Consider the following 18,870-nt stretch of genomic DNA (forward strand, 5'->3'; position numbering starts at 1 on the left):
ACACGACTGATGGCATCTGCCCAGACAGCGAGAGAGAGAGAAAAAATTGAGCATGTGTCCATGAGCCTTTCAAGTTCAGACTGAGCTGAAAAACCACTCTCAATTTGCATGCTGTGTAGTGAGAACCATTTGATCTGTGAGCACACATCAGGTGCCCACCCTGAAGTAGGAAGATGTCTTTGAGCGTAGACACTTCATAAGAGCTAAAATTCTGAAATTCATCCTCTCTTTATGAAGTATATCCTGTGGGGGGCATTTAAATCTCCTGAACAAGCCTCTGTTGATGTGTTTAGCATAAGCATTAGCAAAAGTTTTATCGTTCAATAGCCATGTAACACAGATTCATGACTTAACCCATTCCGGCATTAAATGTCTGCACTCTAAAAAGCTTTGTCAAATTACATAGAAATGTAACTATATATATTAAAGATTGTAGCATTTACTACTATGTAAAAGCACTTTGGTGTTGACTACTGTCTGGTAGCAACCCAGGATATCCAGTTAGATCAAAATATGATGTACAGGCACACACCACCAGTGGTGGAAATGAGTCAGAGCTCTTGGGTGGTCACTTATACCGACAACCATTGTCAGCTGACCCTCAATTTAATATTTAATAAAAGTAGTTTAATTAAAGCCAATTATATTATTTCAAGATGTAATGTGTAATTTCTGTGCCACTACCGTCACCAAACTGAGTGATGATGGCTTGAAAAAGCCTTCTCTGAAAGTGTAAACTAGTATTAGATTGATAGCCTTGTTTGAGTTTGTTTACATTTGATTACAATTGTTGACAGCTGGCCTTTTTGAACATTCCATCAATTTAAGTCAATGGGATTTTGGGGGATTTTGGGGGTTTTCGATTATCCGATTTGCGAAAACCTAAAGTCTGATCAGTTAGAAAGGTCATAGCACACTATCCCAGACCAGTCTGCAGGTCTGTGCCAATTTTGGTGGATATAGCTTGAAAGCTCTAGGACGAGTTACTGTACAATCAGAAATTTTGTTGGTTTGAGGATTAATAAAAAAATTAAAAATAAAAAAATAACTCAATGGTAAATTCACATCATGTCTGAATTACCATAATTGCTAGATTATGACTTTGAAAAAGCATTCACGTCTTTGCAGAACTCGTATTTACTAATTGTAAACTCTGAATGTAAGGCCCGTTCACACCAAGAACGAGAACTATAACCATAAATGTAAAATTTTTATTATAGTAATCGTTCTAAAGCTAAGAGAATAAATTGACCTATATAATGTGAAAATATATAGTGAAGCACTACTGTTTTGGAGGTTCTGACAAAATATTCTTTGCTTTAGTCTATTTGAAAAAAATGCAATAAACAAAAAGTAGGAAGTGTAAGTTGTAAATCAAAAATAATTGCATAAATTACACAATCTGTTAGGTTACGTTTAAGGGTTAGTGTAGGGAGGTCGGTTTTGTTGATTTAAAATTCGATAAAGTATGAGCATTAAAAATGTAACTCACATTTAGTGCCAATCAGTGGACATTTCACCTCGGAACTGCCGGTATGTGTGTAAGGAACCATGTAATATTTAGCAAAAATGTTTCAACAGTCACGTAATTTTCATTAGATCAGGCTGATTATCTCCATTGGCCACTTTGCTGTCTAGATATCGCCATTGGTTATTGAAAAAAAATATTGCTCGACCACTAAGAGTTTTAGTTACGTTGCAGTCCAAGCTCACATACTTTACCATCTATGACATTCACAAAAAGCACTAGGAGGAAAAAATGGAAGCATTTGTCTTGTGGTCAGACAGCCAAACATTTTAATAATCCTTTAGCGCACCAGATATCAGGCTCCTGAGAGGGCGAGCATTTATTTATTTATTTCGTATATGTTCATCAGTGAAGGGGCTTTTAGGACTCAATGAGTGAGATAAGGATGGATTGGACTGAAAAAGAAAACACTGAATGGACAAAATGTTTTGTGCTGTACTACATTGCTGTCTGTCAGATCCTACTAAGTCCCTGGTGCGGCCATGTGGCTTCAGCAGCCAAATAAGGCCAGCCGAACAGGGCTAAGCCTGCAGAGAGAAGGACATGCTGTGACCTTTGAACTCTGGGTCTGATTCACCATATTTATCCACAATCGCACACTCCAGTGTGCATGACCAGAGGCCATTTGCTTTTCACTTGTTCTTTCTCACATGGTTGTCAGAGCAACAGAAGAGAGAATATTTCTGTGATGTACCGTCTGTTTCTGTGAGCTGAGGAAAGCTGCCATCACCTCGTCACCTCCTCCAGTTTAGAACCAAAATTTCACCTTCTCCCATAGTGTAAATTACTTTTTCATAGTTTGGTGTTGTACTGTACATCTGGTTTTGAGAAATTTACTAAAGAGATTTTGTTTGACGAGGGCTTTAAATTAGGCGTAAACCGCTATGGGTTTTTATCAATATCAAGAAATGAAGGTTTATATGTCAACATCTCAAAATTAGGGTGGCTGATGGCCAATATAATGGTGAAAAGTAAAGAATAGAAAGTAATGTCTCCTCAAAACATTTTTCAGTTCAACATCGCAGTTACATGCACGACAGGAGATTTGTCATTTTTTCTGAAAGTCAAAAAAATTCCCTCCACAGTATCATTTCCAGCACATCTCAAATTCTGCATTGTGTTTAACAGAATTTTGTGGTGGAAATGAAGCTGAATTAAATGTTTTCTGTTTTTTTGAAAATAAAATGGCCAACTCTGTTGTCGCACTAAGGCTAATTTCATAGGTTGCATTTCATGTATGCTAAATACACAAAATTAAATCAGATAAAATCAAATTTCAGGCAAACTTTTGGGCAAAATTACAGCTTGGAAATTATGGCCAATAAAAATATTCTGCTCACAGGTGATATTTCCCATGATTTTTCTTTGTTTTCTTCAAACATGACTTGTCTCATATTTCATCTCAAGCATGCTTTTCACTGACACGCTTGTCGCCTTGGTAAACAAGTACACAAATGTTTGAAAAACTTAATTCGGGGCAAAATCTGTGGAATTATGAAGAATGGATTTAAATGTGTTACTAAGTACGTCTTGCTCAAAGTACTACACACTTATTGATAGCTGAAAGCAATCAAATTTGCCAACATAGTAGATTAACATACTGTATATTCAAGGGGTGTGTAAAACATTGGTTGGATAACAACCAAATTAAAAAGATGAAACAAGCAGAACACATATAACACTTTCAAAAACTAAATATGTCTTTATTTTTGTCTTGCCTCCCTCTCATAGGGTCCGACTTCCTGTGTAACACTCACATCATCCCGGTGAAGAATGAAGAAGGAGTTGTGATGATGTTCATCTTGAACTTCGATTACGTTCTGGACGAGGAGAGCAACGACTCTCTAGAGAGACTGAACGTTACCCCGCCTGCCAAACCTAAAATCAGTGAGTGGAAACTGTGTTTTTAATCATCTGCCTGATCAGATCTGTTTTGAGAAAGTGAGGCCTTCTCATATCTTCAGCGATTATCTGCTAGATGCTGTTTCACACTTACTGTAGCTGCTCTTTGCCTTGGGTTAATACAAGAAGGTTGTGTTGCTATGCAATAGAGCAGTGCTGCCCTGGAAAGCCAAAATGTATTAAAGGGATAGTTCACCCGAAAGTGAAAATTATCATGCCATCCCAGGTGTGTATGACTTTCTTTCTTCACTAGAACACATTTGTAGACAAACAGAATAATATCTCAGCTCAGTAGGTCCTTAAAATGCAAGTGGATGGTGATCAGACCTTTGAAGCTCCAAAAATCACAGACAGTCAGCATAAACGTCATCCATACAACTCCAGTGGTTAAATTAATGTGTTCTAAAGTGACAAGATCGCTTTTGGTGTAAAAATTATCAATATTTAAGTACTTTTTTAACATGAAATCATGCCGGTCAGCGCATTCGCGTCGTGAGAGCGCCGAGTTCACGCGGTCTCTCATGTGACGTATTCGCGCTGGCACGTTACAGAGGTAATCTCACGTTGTTCTCTCGATTAAGACATCCAGGATAAGCACACAAACACACCATTGTGAGTAAACAAACAGATACAAATACAGATCTAAACCAAAACCAACAAAGCTCCTGCATAGCGTTCCTCTTCACTTGTACACAGCGATGCTCTTCCATGTGTGTCGCACATGCGTCAGTTCTTGCGCGAACAAGCCAACGCCATTACATCATGCGCGCATGATGCTGCTGACCGGAAGCGATGATTTATAGTTAAAAAAGTACTTAAATATTTATCTTTTTCGCACCAGAAGCGATCGTTTTGCTTTAGAAGACATGGATTTAACATCTGGAGTCTATAAAGGTCTGATAACCATCCACTTGCATTTTAAGGACCTACAGAGCTAAGATATTTTTCTAGTTTTCTTCTAATGTGTTCTGCTGAAGAAAGAAAGTCATACACATCTGAGATAGCATGAGGGTGAGTAAATGATGAGAGAATTTTCATTTAAAGGGTGAACTAACCCTTTAACTACACCAACACTGAACATAAGAGAAATGGATTCATAGGCTTTTTTTCGGTTCCAGTAGCATTTAAAAAAAAAAAAAAAAAAAAATCCTGATTTTGCAGCACCACAATTTCAAAAAACAATTCTCTTTTGTCTTGGCAACCCTACTCATGATTGGACACATACTCAGTCAGTCCATTGTAATCCTGATTTCGAATGAGCCCGGAACGGTATGGAACAGCCAAATGTGGATTATCACATTTTTACACTCTGTTTCCTCTCAATCTGAACAATTGTGCCAAACCTGTCTGTTCCAGGACTGATCATAACCATAGAAACCTGTTTTCAGTGATAACTCAATTTTGACAAAATGTGTTGTTACTGCATTTGCAAAACCTTGTGGTTTTCAACCAAACTGGTTTTACCTCAGGGCCCAGATTGGACCCTACTTTACGACCCAACACAGTTTAAAAATAGCTAATCGTACAAAAGAAAATAATCAAGCATAAAAATCGAAAATAATTTTTCGATTAGTCTTTAGTTTGATTTTTTGATTTCTTAAAGCCTCTTGAATTTCAATACTTTCACCATTCAGAGCCAATTTTACTGGGTACAAACCATGTTTATCCTCGATACAAGTGACCCTGTAATTAATGTCATTGTGTAACCTTCAAATGCCGGTGCCGTTAAACCGCATGTGTTTTTCCTCAGGTAGCTAGCTAAAAACAAATTAATAATATTTAACTTTCTCAGCAAACTGTTGCTCCGCCATTGTTAAACTGAAAAAGAAAACTAAAGGTAGAATTATTAAGTTAATGCTAATGCCTGCTGTTGTGCCCCTTGTGGCAGCACTGAGAATGCAACATGTATTTCCATTAAAAAAACGTTAAAAATAGTGTTAAAAAATAGCTTGTGTAGCTAGAAGCGTTGGCATTCATGTCTTTGCGTAGAGTATATTTTGGGCCTTTCAGGCTAATATTGTTTTGTTACAGTATTCGTGCATGCTCTGATCTTTCATACTGTAAGATCAAGTGGTATTCAAGTAGAAATCTCCAGGTGGCCACTACAGCATGCTGCAGAACAACTTCCTGGTGCATCTCTGTTGTGCTAAACCAGCCATTTTAATCAGCCTGCCTGGCTCTTTCCAGACCCAACAGTGCCAGAAAGTTCCTTAGCAGGGCAGTGTGGAACAGTAGACCACGGTGGTGTTTTCATCAATCGAGCATGCTAATTAGTCATGAGGTGCTCACTGCGACCACTCACAAACAGTTGGAAATGTTGGCATCTTCTCTCAGCTTAGCTCAGGGCTGGTTTCTATGGAAGTACAAATTACAATTTTCAAAATCGACTAGTTGGGGGTTGCTTGAACGATTAGCTGACTAATCGGTCTTAATGAATTTTGTGTAATTACGGGTTCACCTGACCCTGGATGTTTACACAAGACGATGTTTACATAATGCATTCTAAAACTGCTGGACAAGAGAACAACAGAATGGAACATAGTGTAAGTGTGATTTTAAAAGTTGGACTATTTTTAACTTGACATGCTCTCTTAAAATAGCAATGCTCAAATGCACATCAAAAGATGTGACACAACAGCCAAAAATGTCCATCTTAATATGTATTTCTTTAGCCATGAAGTGTTAAATGGGATGAATTTAAAGACTTTTCAGAGATAGTTTTACTGTGTGTTAACTGGCTAAATCACAGCATGCTTTCAGCTTACTAATTAACGCACCACCGCAAAAAAATAAATAATAAAAAAATCTAAAATATTTAAAAAAATATATTTTAAAAAATCATATTTTATTTTATTTTATTTTGTAGGGTTTAAAGGTAGAAATGTGAAGTTTATAATTTTATAAAAGCACCTACTTTTATCGTTGTGTTAAAAAGTATTTAGTATTTAAGCTATACTGTAAATAGTCATTTTTACAGTCTTTTTAGGGTTTTAGGGTTATGGCATTACATCGTCACGGCAACAAAGCTGTAAAATTGGATATAACTTTACACAGAAAAGTTTAGTAAACGATTTTATCACACTAAAATCATGTTAACACATTTTGTTTATGTATTGTGGCTATATTTTTTAAACAGTATTTTAACATTTACAGATTGGCCCCATTCACTTCCATTGTTAGTGCCTCACTGTAACCCAGGTTTTTGCTTTTTATAAAGAAAACGAGGGATAAGTTGAAATATTTTTTTGTGGTAATCAACATTATCCCACAAATGCCCAGTTAGTATCAGTTAGCATTTTTAGACTCTCTGGATCATATCAAGAAAGATTGTTAGTGAAAATTAGAAAGGAAGCTGATGATATTAACACATTTATCATCAGGTCTCCATTGCAACAACTTCCTCTTTCTGCAGGCCAGTTTCCTCTACACCCTCTGACAGTGCAACGTGCCGTAGGGTGGACAGTCGTTGCAATGATGACGCATATTTCCATGTCCACAGGGGTCGGTTACAGCTCTGTGCAGCTGCTCCGGCCTCTGGAATCACTCACTTAGCAAAGCACACTGCTCTAGGTGAAGGTTATTTTTAGTGGGAAATGTTGCTGTGTGTTTGGTGCCCCTGTGTGTCATAGAGACTATATGTCAACATCAACTCAATACTAATTTCGTTCCATTCATTTTTTTTCATGAAGTCAAAGTCTAAATAGTTTATCGCAGTAAACTTTTGGAACTACACCACTTCCTGTTGCACAAAAAAAAATGAGGTTTCTCTCTTTTTAGTAGAACGTGATATGAATGTGCTTTGATTCTGAAGAAACTGCTGCATCACACATTTCTTTACCTTAATGCATGTTATACAGTAGATGTAGCCCTCTGTAACATGCTGAAGACCTTTTAGACAACTAGATTTAATTATTAAGTATACATGCATGGTTAATCCACATGCAAGGAAAAATACTGGGGTAAAAAGTACATTTCTCAGTTGTTTCCATGTCTTCACTGAATTCTGGTTTAATAGGATGCATTAATACAGATTTGATGCTGCCAGGTTCTGACCGAACAGGAGGTGAAATTTAATAATTTAATAATTATTAAATGTTTAAAATAAAATAATTCGGTCTGCATAAGAACAACATTTGGTCCAAATTCGCCCAAGCAGTGTGTGCATGCATGCAGGAGAGAGAGATTTTGGCTATTAATTTATTTTAGATGGCCAGATATATTTCTAAAATATTTAAAATATTTTTGGGGATATATTGTTTACTTTTTGTCTACTGTTTACTTTGCTTGTAATGATTTCTATGATAATATTTCCCCCACATGGGACTACAATTTTAATATTTATTTTCACTTATTTTGGGTGAGTCAAGTATCTTATTTTGCGCTTGTTTTTCCAAACCAGGGCCCATTATTATTATGATTTTTTTTTTATAAATTATTTTTATTGAGAGATCTGGTAATACTGCAACTGCTATGGCACCCATCCTTAGCACAGAGTAGTGTCATAATATATATATATATATATATATATAATTTAATTTAATTCTAAGCAGTTTCCAATTGGAAAGGAGGCTGCGGAATGTCGAAACCGGAATAAAAAAAAAATATTAAAGAAAATGTTCTGCTCAGAACGAACTGAAATGTACAAACCTAGAGTTTTTAACATACACAGGCCTCTAATAAATGAAAAATTATTAGAATTCTGTTTTTTTTATTATTATTATTTATTATTAACAATTACAGAACACTATCAATGTTTTAACAACTTTGAACTAAATAATCTTATATATGATAACAGGTTTGTGTGACGTTTGAATTCATCATTTAGTGTGAATTAATTCACTGTGATGCTTTTTCTCTGTTTTTGCCATTATTTATTTTTTCCCCCATTTCAAAGCTTATGATATGCATAAATTTTCATGGTAATTAAATAATAAAATTAGTAGCTTAAAGAAATTTTAAAATTGATATTTTTTTGTGAGGATCAATATCCTCGATACAACATTGGATGTATTGATATTTTAGGATCAGTCCATCCATCCCTAAAAGTCTCGTGAAAGCCACATGATAGCTTTTTTGAAGAACAGACAGAATTTTAGGTCGTCGTTATTACGACACGCACAAGAACCGATGGTGTTTTTTTTATGTCATCGAACCTGATGCGCTGCATAATTTTTTTTTACTAATTGCCCACGAAAATTTCTTTTCAAAGGGGAAGATTTTTTTTCATACCTTTTATTTAATCAAAAAAGCTCATTAAAATGTCTGGAACAGGACAGCAAAAGCAAAGCTGTAGACTTGCATTAACCCAAACATGCGACACAAAACCAGTTCAGATCACATGCTGCAGCATGCAGAAAATTATTCACCTAGAACGCACAGAGACGTTTCTCCGTGCCGCACTCAAATTCAGACTGAAGTGACTTTTAGAAGCAAAAAAGAAACTATCAATGCAAATGCTTCTCAGTATCATAGCAACCAATGGAATGGAATCTGGGATGTAATCCCCAGATTCTAGTGTATCCTGAAATAAAGGCTTGATCAGGTTGAATAGGAATGTGACAGACTATAAAACTCTTTAACCTCTCCAATATGCTAAGAAAACACCAAATCAAATGCAAGTCAATTTACATGCTAATGCACATTAGAATTATGCTAACCAAACAGTGAATGATCTTCAATTTGAAGCAAATATACTTCAGACGCCATATGCGGTTTGTGTGTTAGCTCACATACTTCATGAATAATTTGTTAGGATATAAAGGCCTTTTGTTTGTTCTGTTTCTCTGTGCTGTAATGAAATAAAGAGTCTGTTTTGGCCATTTCATCTTCCATTCAAAACAATTTATACATCAGGATTAAGTCTCAATAGAGGAAGAGGAAAATTGGATATGGAATGCGCACTAGTAAACAAACCCAGTTATGATTTAATAACATTTCAGAATATTATCCCAGAGCTTACAATGTTTTGTTTTGGAATCATTTAAAAAAAGAAGCCTAACAGTCCCATTCACTTTCATTATATGGAACTGGTCTGCTTCAGTTCACTTTTCTGTCAAACAAAAGGATTGAGAGCAGAGTTTCTGGTTGTGTTTTAAATGAAAACAGACAATGGAGTCCAGACAGAGAGTGAAGAGAAGAGGCCATAATGGTTTAATATCTCATTATGGTTAATTAACCTCTCCTCCTCTGACTGACTTACTCACCGACAACATCACTCACAATCACAAAGCTTGCCGTTTGACTTCTCTGTGCTGTGGAAATTATGTTTGCAGCCATTGTGACATCTCTGTCAGAGTGCTGGATATTAAATAGTGCGTGGAAACACAATGCAGCATTGTTAACAGTGATATCAGACACATTTCAGGCACTCGTTCACTACTTAGCTTAATCTGATCTTTGTCCATAGCTTTTAGAAAGTCATTTAAGTGCATTAGAAATGTATAATAGCTCATAGATACAGTATGAAACCACTCCATCTAAACACTGTGATATGAGATATAACCTATGGGGCGATTATACCGTACATTTCCTTTATTTGAAACGTACAATGAGTTGTTTATTATTGCTTTTATAATAAATAGGGAAAACAAAGAATCTATAATTCTTATTGTGAAGGCTCATTTATACATGACTGCACTATTTCTTCAATGAAATTACAATAAAAACTTAAGAGCCTCTTATATGCACATTGTATAAAAACATAATAATAATAAAAAAAAAGAGCAATTAAAATAATTGTAACAAAATTAATACATTAGCAGTCCAGATTTCACCACTTGTACTTATCACTCAATTTTCAATTTTTTTCAGGAAAATCAGAATATCCACTTTATCAGAGGAGAGGACAATTTGTGGACAATTACAGTGCATGCCTGTTTAGAGCGGACACTACAGAATTGCTGAAATGCGTTCTTGTAGGAACTTTATAACAGGGCCGAAGCACATTAAGCAGATGCTTAAATCCTGTTTTCGATGACTGAGTAGGGTCGTGTAACCGGTCCTGCTCGACCTGCTCCGAGCGGGATTCGGGACCATTGCAGCCCTAATATTTATATATGTGAGCTGGGATGGTTGTTTGTGAAAAAAAACACACAAAAAAAACAACAACATATATTTCTATATGTATTTAACCATGTTTATTAATACTATAGTTTGTGTTGTCTATGTACCCGCTCTAGGACATGAGTTTGGGTGGAGCTATTGACAACAAACTGTGAACACCTGTGTGAACCATGGGACGCTTTTTTGAAATAGACATCACAAACTTTGCTAAATGTTTCTGAAGAAGACTCTTCTGTGGGTCGAAATGTTAACTACATGGTTATTTATTAAAAGCTCTTTTGGAGCAGTAAGTATGAAAGCTCTCTTTTTGGGGCATTGATTCTCTCATGCCACATGACTGATTGTGACGCAGCAAGTTCAGTGATCAGTGAATTACGACTTGAAATATAACACACAAGTGAAAGGCTATGGGCTACTTTGATGGTATTTTCAGGATTCTTTTTTTTTTTTTTTTTTTTTTTTTTTTGGGAGCTTGAAAGTGTAAATTAATAACCACTTTTGTTAAATGTAAATAAATAAAAACTAAGCAAAACAGAATTATCTGCCTAACATTTCAAAATACAGATTTTCATTTTTTGGGTTGTAATAGAATTATTTATATCATTTAAATGTTATGCTCTAAACAACTATTATGTAACTATGGAAATTACAAACACATGCCAATGGAAAAAAAGCACATGGACACACAAACACGTACAGTAGATATTTCAGTACCTGTGTGGACCCCCGCCAGCTGTAATTATCCAGGTGCATTGCAGGGGGCATCGATCAGTTGCTCGGATTTAGTATCATATGCAGTTGTCATAAATGCATGAACACACTGACAGCAGATGGGTGACAGCATACGAAGGGTGTGCTGAGTGAGGCATCATCATATTTCCAGTGCTGGCTCACTTTCAGCCCTAACATTGTGACTGAGCATCCACAACAGACCTTCACAGGAGTGTTTACATTCAGGCACATGGCCTCTGTACACCTGAGGGAGCTGCCAACACATTAATGCTGCAGTTTTAAGTGATTACACCTGCCTCGGTTTAACAGATGCACCTCTATTAGTTGAATAAGGTATGCTGACATTTTGAAAAAATCAAGCTTAAAAGTACTCAAACACACATTCCTCCCAGAGGCTCTCATTGGAAAAAAGCAAACGTGTGTCAGAGTAATGGCGGCAGGGCAACAGTTGCTGAGACAGGATTGGTCAGTAGCGCTTTTAAGGCGGGGCTTTGCGAAGGGTCAGTTTGATGTTCCACTATATATTTGCAAATGCAGGAATTGAGTTTTGACTTTGTGTTGAAAACAGACGTGCTGCTGAAACATCTTAGCGCAATTACCTGTTTCTCAGGAAAAACAGCAAATTGCTCTTTGCGCCACTTCATTAACATACAATACACCCACAGTTTGCGTGCATACACCCGCAGATAGCGCAAACAATCCCACCCACACCCACTTGCGCTGGCACGAAAATTGCATTTAGAACTAATGCTCTCATGAAAATTAGATAAGACGTTGAACACGGTCCTGCGTGTTGTGCTGTGCTTTGTGTGCTTAGGAAATTTGTTAATGTGCCTAAAAGCAGAAATAAAAAAAGAATATAAAATCAATTATGCGTATTGGTTATCACACACTTAAAAATAATCAGTATCATATAGTTCATTAAAAACCAATATTGGTCGATCTGTACATTTAACTTGACACAGCACCCTAAAAAAGTGAGAAAATACAAAATGTATGTAGACCGACAATTAAATATAACGCAGACTGAACAGAACGCGCCCTTTGAGAACAGGATAGATTAACAAACTCAATTGCAAATTGGATTTCTGTTGACTTAAGGCTTGTTTAGTGATATGGGACCAAAAAAAAAAAAACAAAAAAAAACCTCTGACATCTAAAGCCACTTTTTGCATTGTTTAATCAGTGCTTTACTACTAAGACACAATATTCCAACATATTTCAATCTGAATTATATACATTATATTTATTATTATTTGAATTATTATGTATTATTTACTGTATATAGAATTATATTTTGCAATTAGTTGTGCTTAATTCCATTAATTAATCGGCACGTCATGTAATTAATTTGATTAAAATTTTTTATATATTGTTTTTTTTAGATTTACAGCCCTAATTTTTACTCCACTGAAATTAATTATAAATCTTGTCCCCGGTGTCGTTCGCTTATAGAACTGTTTGTATAATGCATGGAGTTGCTGCCCATGTAAAGAATTCCAAATCTTCACTCATGAAGTTCTATTTAGTTTGCGATGCTGCGTTCACACCTAACGCATTTTTCGTCCATCTGCACTGTTTTTAATTTGTTTTTGTTTTTGTATGTAAATATATGCTAGACAGACATCTTTGACCATTGCACCATATCTCACTGTTTTCTTTCAGTGTTTCACGCAGGAGCAGCGCATTTTGTACACGTCGTCAAGTTAAAAAGAACTTAAACTTGTAGAAACTTTTCTCGAGACACCTGCGTACTGTTCTATTCCTTGCGCTACGTCTAGCAATTTTTTGTGCAAGAATGCATTCGGTGTAGACGGTCCTGAGCCTGATCTCATAAAAAAATTGTAACTGTGGCGATAATTTTGCAAAATATGATGCAGCTCTTTACACGTGGAAGTTCTGATGAGAAATGTCCTCTGTGTGGCGCTAAAATCAAGTGATTTTTAAAGTTAATGCTCTATCAAGTTTTAAATAGACAAAACCGACCTCCCTACCCTAAACCTTTAACCTAAACCTATCCGATAGTGTCAGAAAAGCATGTCATTTTGTGGTGCTTCTATGACACTTTCGGTTCACGTGACGACTTGCATGCTCTTCAGGACTCATACCCCGCTCCTTTACATCACAAGTGCAACGCTCTATCAGTTGAGCTAATGCACAATTTAATCACACTTGAACAAGCTTGTAAATGTAGTTGGTTATGTAATGCAAACGTTAAAATGAGTCACACGCTATAGTAAAAGTGTTTAGATGTCATAAGATAGAATTGTGTGAGGAACAGGGTGAAAAGTAAATTTTTATGAACTGATAATCTGCTGTTTTACTCATGATTTGTGTGACAGTGAATAAACGTCATTGCTGTTGTAGCGCCTCTAGTGTTCATTTCACCAGGAAACTGCTGAGATATGTACAACAAGCCGTGTAAAAATCATTTTGCAAATATGTAGATATAGTAACGTGATTCTGTGAGACCAGATTGACAGCCCCTCACAAGGCAGGTAGCTATGTACAGCCAGGAGGCTCACAAGATTTTAAAACAGAGCTTAATAATGAGCTGCTAAATGGCCTTTTAGCTAATTAGGTGCGAGGTTTGCAAAGTTTTGCAAATTACTTGGGATATAATGGAATGTAAGTTCATAACATAATACGCTCAGTGACATCATAGCATTATTTAATTCTTGAAATTCTTGAAGCACAAATCAAGAGTGACAGTCCTGGTGCAGATTAATTAGCTGCTTCTTAAAATAGACCTTTTTTAATGGACACTAGTTGCACTTCAATTTACTCTTCAAAGCTGATGTACTGTAGAGGATACATTGAATTCCATGGGAAGTGGCAGATTTGTTTGATGAAAACCCATGTAAAAAATCTGCTAATTAAAAGCAGCTGTGTCCATACTGAGGCATGAATTCAGAGCAGAGGCCATTGGGATCATTATAGGCCTGACTAAACAAATGAGCCATATGTTAGATCGTTGCTCTCCGGGGGAAGTTGTATTGCAAAAATGAATGTTGACCATTAAGCTGCACTGTATAGTTGTATTGTTGCTAAATGCCCCAGTCTTCCCTGTTGAAAAGGCCAGTTAAGACCAGCATGCTATTTACATGGTTCTTGCTGGTTTTAGCAGCAAAAAAAAAGTTGTCCAATTGGCCAAATAAACAATCCCACATTTTTGTTTGCTGTTATAGAGCTTAAAGTGATAGCAGGGATAGTTCACAAAAAATGAAAATTCTCTCTTCATTTACTCACCCTCACCCTTTCCAGATATGTGGGACTTTCTCTCTTCTGCAAAACACAAATGAAAATTTTTAAATGAATATTTCAGCTCTGTAGGTCCATTCAATGCAAGTGAATGGTGACCAAAACTTTGAAGCCCCATAAAGTGCATAAAGGCAGCATAAAAGTAATCCATAAGACTCCAGTGGTTAAATAAGGGATATGATAGGTGCGGGTGAGAAACGAATCAATATTTAAAGCCCTTTTTACTATAAATTCTCCTCCCAGCCCAGAAGGTGGCAATATGCACGAAGGATGTGAATTGCCAAAAACAAAAGAAGAAGAATGGAAGTGAAAGTGGAGATTTATAGAAAAAAATGTTGATCTGTTTCTCACCCACACCTGTCATATCCCTTATTTAACCACTGGAGTCTTATGGATTACTTTTATGCTGCCTTTATGCACTTTATGGGGCTTCAACGTTTTTCAAAGGAGCGTCAAAGTTTTTTTTTTTATTTTATTTTTTTATTTTTTACGTAGAACACAAACGATGTTACACACAAAATACATTTTAAGATTTACGCATTTCAATTTCACAGCAAAATTCCATCAAACTGAATTGAGTAACCTTTAATAAAATAAAATAAAAAATAAAACTTAAAATATGTAGGGTTTAAGTTCATTTTGTTTAACATTACATAAAAATGTTGTTATGAATTTGAAATGCTTATATCTTCAAAATATGCTAAAATATAAATGTCCCACTTCTTATGTAGTATTTTGTGTTGTTTTCCAGTAAAAAATCTTAACTTGTCATTTTGCTTGTCAAATAAATATATCTTGTTTAAGCATGAGATTTTTAAGTCTTCTTTTCAGAGAAATCTAAAATAATAATAATAATAAATAAATAAATAAAAAACTATTTGAAAATGGGGAAAGAAAAATAATCCTTATTAAATGGGAAAACAAGTTTATTTTTCTTACCCTCTTGAAATTTATTTCTTGTTTTAAGCATAAATATCACTACATTTTGTTAGATTTTTCTGAAAATAAGACTTAATATCTTGTATATGTCATGTTTTAAGGATGTTTTTGCAGTGAGGTCATCGTTCACTTTTAATGCATCTTTCTCTCTCTCTCTCTCTCTCTCTCCATACAAAGTGAATAGTGACTGAAGCTGTCAATCATTTATCTCGTTTTGTGTTCCATGAAAGAAAGAAAGTCATACAGGTTTAAAACATCATGAGGGTGAGTAAGTAAAGACAGGATTAAAATTTTTGGGTGAACTTTCTCTTTAAGGTTGTCAAAGGACACCAAATTAAGTAATATCTGTAAATAGGAATATAAAATTTTCTGAGAGCCATTCCATTTAAAAGTTCCAGAAAATGTTTTCGCTCAAAGCACCTTTAAGTGTCCATATGACTCATCTTCTTTCTTTACAACTTTTAAATTCCATTTATGTGGTCATGAGTGTAAATAAAATACCTAAAAGCTGCAGACAAAACCTCATGAAATGGCATAATTGTTTTATTTCCTCCAGGGAAAGGAAGATTCTTGAGTTTCCATCTGCGAGCCTTGAAGCTCTTGAGCGCCAGCAAGCAGTCTCTCCCGCAGGATGATCCAGACACGGTCATGGTTGACTCTCACAGGGCCAGCTATGACTCTACAGCTGTGACGCCCACCAAGGGCAGTTGCAGTCCAGCAGAGGCCAATGACACACGGGCACTCATCAGCTCCAGTCATCCCTCATCCCCGGTCACTGTGATGGTACCCTTGGATCACTCATCACCCAAACACACCTGGGACCGTCCCAGTCCTTCTCAAGCCCAGTCCACCACCTGCCTCACTCAGGCCATCTCCAGAGACATTGTGTGCAGCCGAAGACGAGCCTCTTCGGTCCATGACATCGAAGGGCTTAATGCGAACTCCAAACGTCTGTTTATGGACAGGCACACAAGTGAAGGTGAGTGTTTAATTTCTACGAGACCCTGAGATTAAGAAATTCCTGTAGATGAACTGGTAGCGCACAACATTAGCAACGGCAAGAAAATGGGTTTAGTTCAAAAGCATCTCAGGATGCACCTCATGAAGTTGCTCGAGAGAATGCAGTTTAGAAACTCAATCAAAGTGCTTTAAGTGCAATTCATTATTTTAAACATCATAATGTGCATTAGCGTCTCTGTACTCCATTTCAGACCATGGGCACAGTGTGAATGGTAACAATAAATTCTGTTGGAATGCATAACTGTCTTCGACTGCTTGCCACATAAAGGTTGTGGGTTTGATTCCCCCGGGAACACACATACTGCCAAAATGCATATCATGGATGCATTCTAAATCGCTTTAGAAAAAGCATCTGCCAAATGCATACATTAAAATGTACAGTGGGTTCCAAAAGACTTTAAGAATCTGGGATTTTTTTAAAGACTTGAAAACAACAACAACAACAAAGATTTTGAAATGCTGGATAACATGATCATCAGGTTTTGTTCATGCAAGCTTCATTGCATGCTGTTATTAAACCAAAAGGGTGAGATAAATTGGGTTGGGAACTGAAAACCGATTGTTATTCAACTCTCATGAGTCGGTTGTTTTGAACATACAATGCAAAACACACATCGCAACTAGTCTAATGCGGTTCCCCAACAAATGACTCTTATGAGTTGGTTCTTTTTAATCGACAGCGCAAAACATACAGCATGACCAATGTAGTCCAATTCCCAAACGAACGATTCGACCATTTGATGCGGTTCCCGAATGAATGACTCTTATTAGCTGGTTCTTTTAAATCTACATTGTAACATACAGCAAGACAAGTGTGATGCGGTTCCAGAACAAATTACTCTAATGAGCTGGTTCTTTTGAATCTACATCACAAAACATACAGCGTGACCAGTGTAATGCAGTTTTGGAACAAATGACTCTTATGTGTCAGTTCTTTTGAATCTACAGTGCAAAATGCACAGCGCGAACATCTTTAAATCTATAGCACAAAAACTACAGCGCGACCAGTGTAGTCCAATTCCGAACAAACGATTCTTATGTGCGGTTGTTTTTAAATCAAAAGGGGGAATAAATAGTGTCCAAGGGGGAAAGTGTTCCAAATTGGGGGAATCTGGCATCCTCACAGAGAAAGAGGCATGTGTAGGAATGGGTGGTGTCCACAGGAATGGTCCAGGAAGTGGGTGGGGTCAGACGGCCGCACACGCTCCCCTCCGTGGTCCACAGCGCCAGGGGTGGCGGCTTCTGTGGCGGCCTGTCTTCCCAAGGGCCGTGGCAAGTGTGAGGGGAAGGCGGGCCGGCATCCATGCCAGTTGGCCGCGATCCGTGCGGTGCTCCCCAGCGATTCTTCCAACCCACACCGGGGTTTCCAAGGTAGCGGGTCTGGCACACATCAAACACGGCCAGTACCCTCCCCGCTCTGCTCCTGGAACCTGCGAGGACGCCAGTGTGCGCACACATGGAGAATAGAACCTGGCCTCCTGAGAAGAGGCACGCTCTATGTTTATATGTCAGCGGTGACGAGGCTAAACGCATCTCAGGTGTGCTACGTTTCCTGCTGCCTAAATGAGGCTTATTAATTATGCGCCTCTTCTCTCTCCTGCTCACTCCTGTCATGAGCCTGGCTGAAGGATTGCCCTCAGAGGAGGGTTGACGATGACGAGAGGGAGTGGTGGGTCATTCCGCCACAATCTTTTTTAAAAGTTAGAACTGTTAATGGAACCAAAAAGGAATCGTAATAATTTAGTGAAATAAGAATCAGAACAGGAATCGTTAAATTCCATACTTCCCATCCCTAGAGATAATACTAAAGAAACTTGAATTTTTAATTTTTCCATTCAACTTTTTATTCAAAGTCTGTTGTCATTAATCATGAGCAATTAATGTAGACACTAATGCACATAATGGTGTTTGAATTTATAAACTGCAGTTAATTCAGTACATCCTGAGATGCTACTTAAACAGTAATAAATTAGAAAAGAATGCAAAGCAGATGCATATTCTTTAGTGGTCTCAGACTGGTATTATCAAAAGCAGCAAGTTGAAAAAAAAATAAATAAATCAGGAGTTAAAACCTGTTATCTTTCTTTAAAAACCGCATTCAGAACACAAAGCATCCATCATAGTGTCCAGGACGTCGTGCCGTTTCAAGATTATCCATTTTCTGTCTGATTTCACCTCTCAACTGGCTATTGATGTCTTGATTAGTTCATGCAGAACGTTCACTGCTATTATAAAGATCTGGACTGGACTCAGCTGGGTTTAGATGGATTAGAATGGCTCAGATATGAGATGGGCTCTTCCTCTTCACATCTCACCAGTGAGACAGATGCTTCGACTCACAGTCAGGACAGAAAATCAATGTTACATACTGACAGGCTTCCATCAGCGGTTAACCAGTAGGCAATCTGCACTATTTTCATCTTTTG

The 18,870-nt window shown here is 37.0% G+C and overlaps 1 protein-coding gene across 1 annotated transcript in view; it reads left to right on the top strand.

Moving 5' to 3' along the window:
* The window catches only part of LOC127448221 (potassium voltage-gated channel subfamily H member 7-like), a 134,087-nt gene that overhangs the window by 54,193 nt on the left and 61,024 nt on the right, over positions 1-18,870 (top strand). The window contains exons 3-4 of the mRNA XM_051710596.1: positions 3,260-3,415; positions 15,981-16,403. Coding sequence (XP_051566556.1) covers positions 3,260-3,415; positions 15,981-16,403 — 579 coding nt within the window. The remainder of the gene's footprint in view (positions 1-3,259; positions 3,416-15,980; positions 16,404-18,870) is intronic.

Source organism: Myxocyprinus asiaticus, chromosome 11 (assembly GCF_019703515.2).
Source record: "Myxocyprinus asiaticus isolate MX2 ecotype Aquarium Trade chromosome 11, UBuf_Myxa_2, whole genome shotgun sequence".
NCBI classification, from domain to species: domain Eukaryota; kingdom Metazoa; phylum Chordata; class Actinopteri; order Cypriniformes; family Catostomidae; genus Myxocyprinus; species Myxocyprinus asiaticus.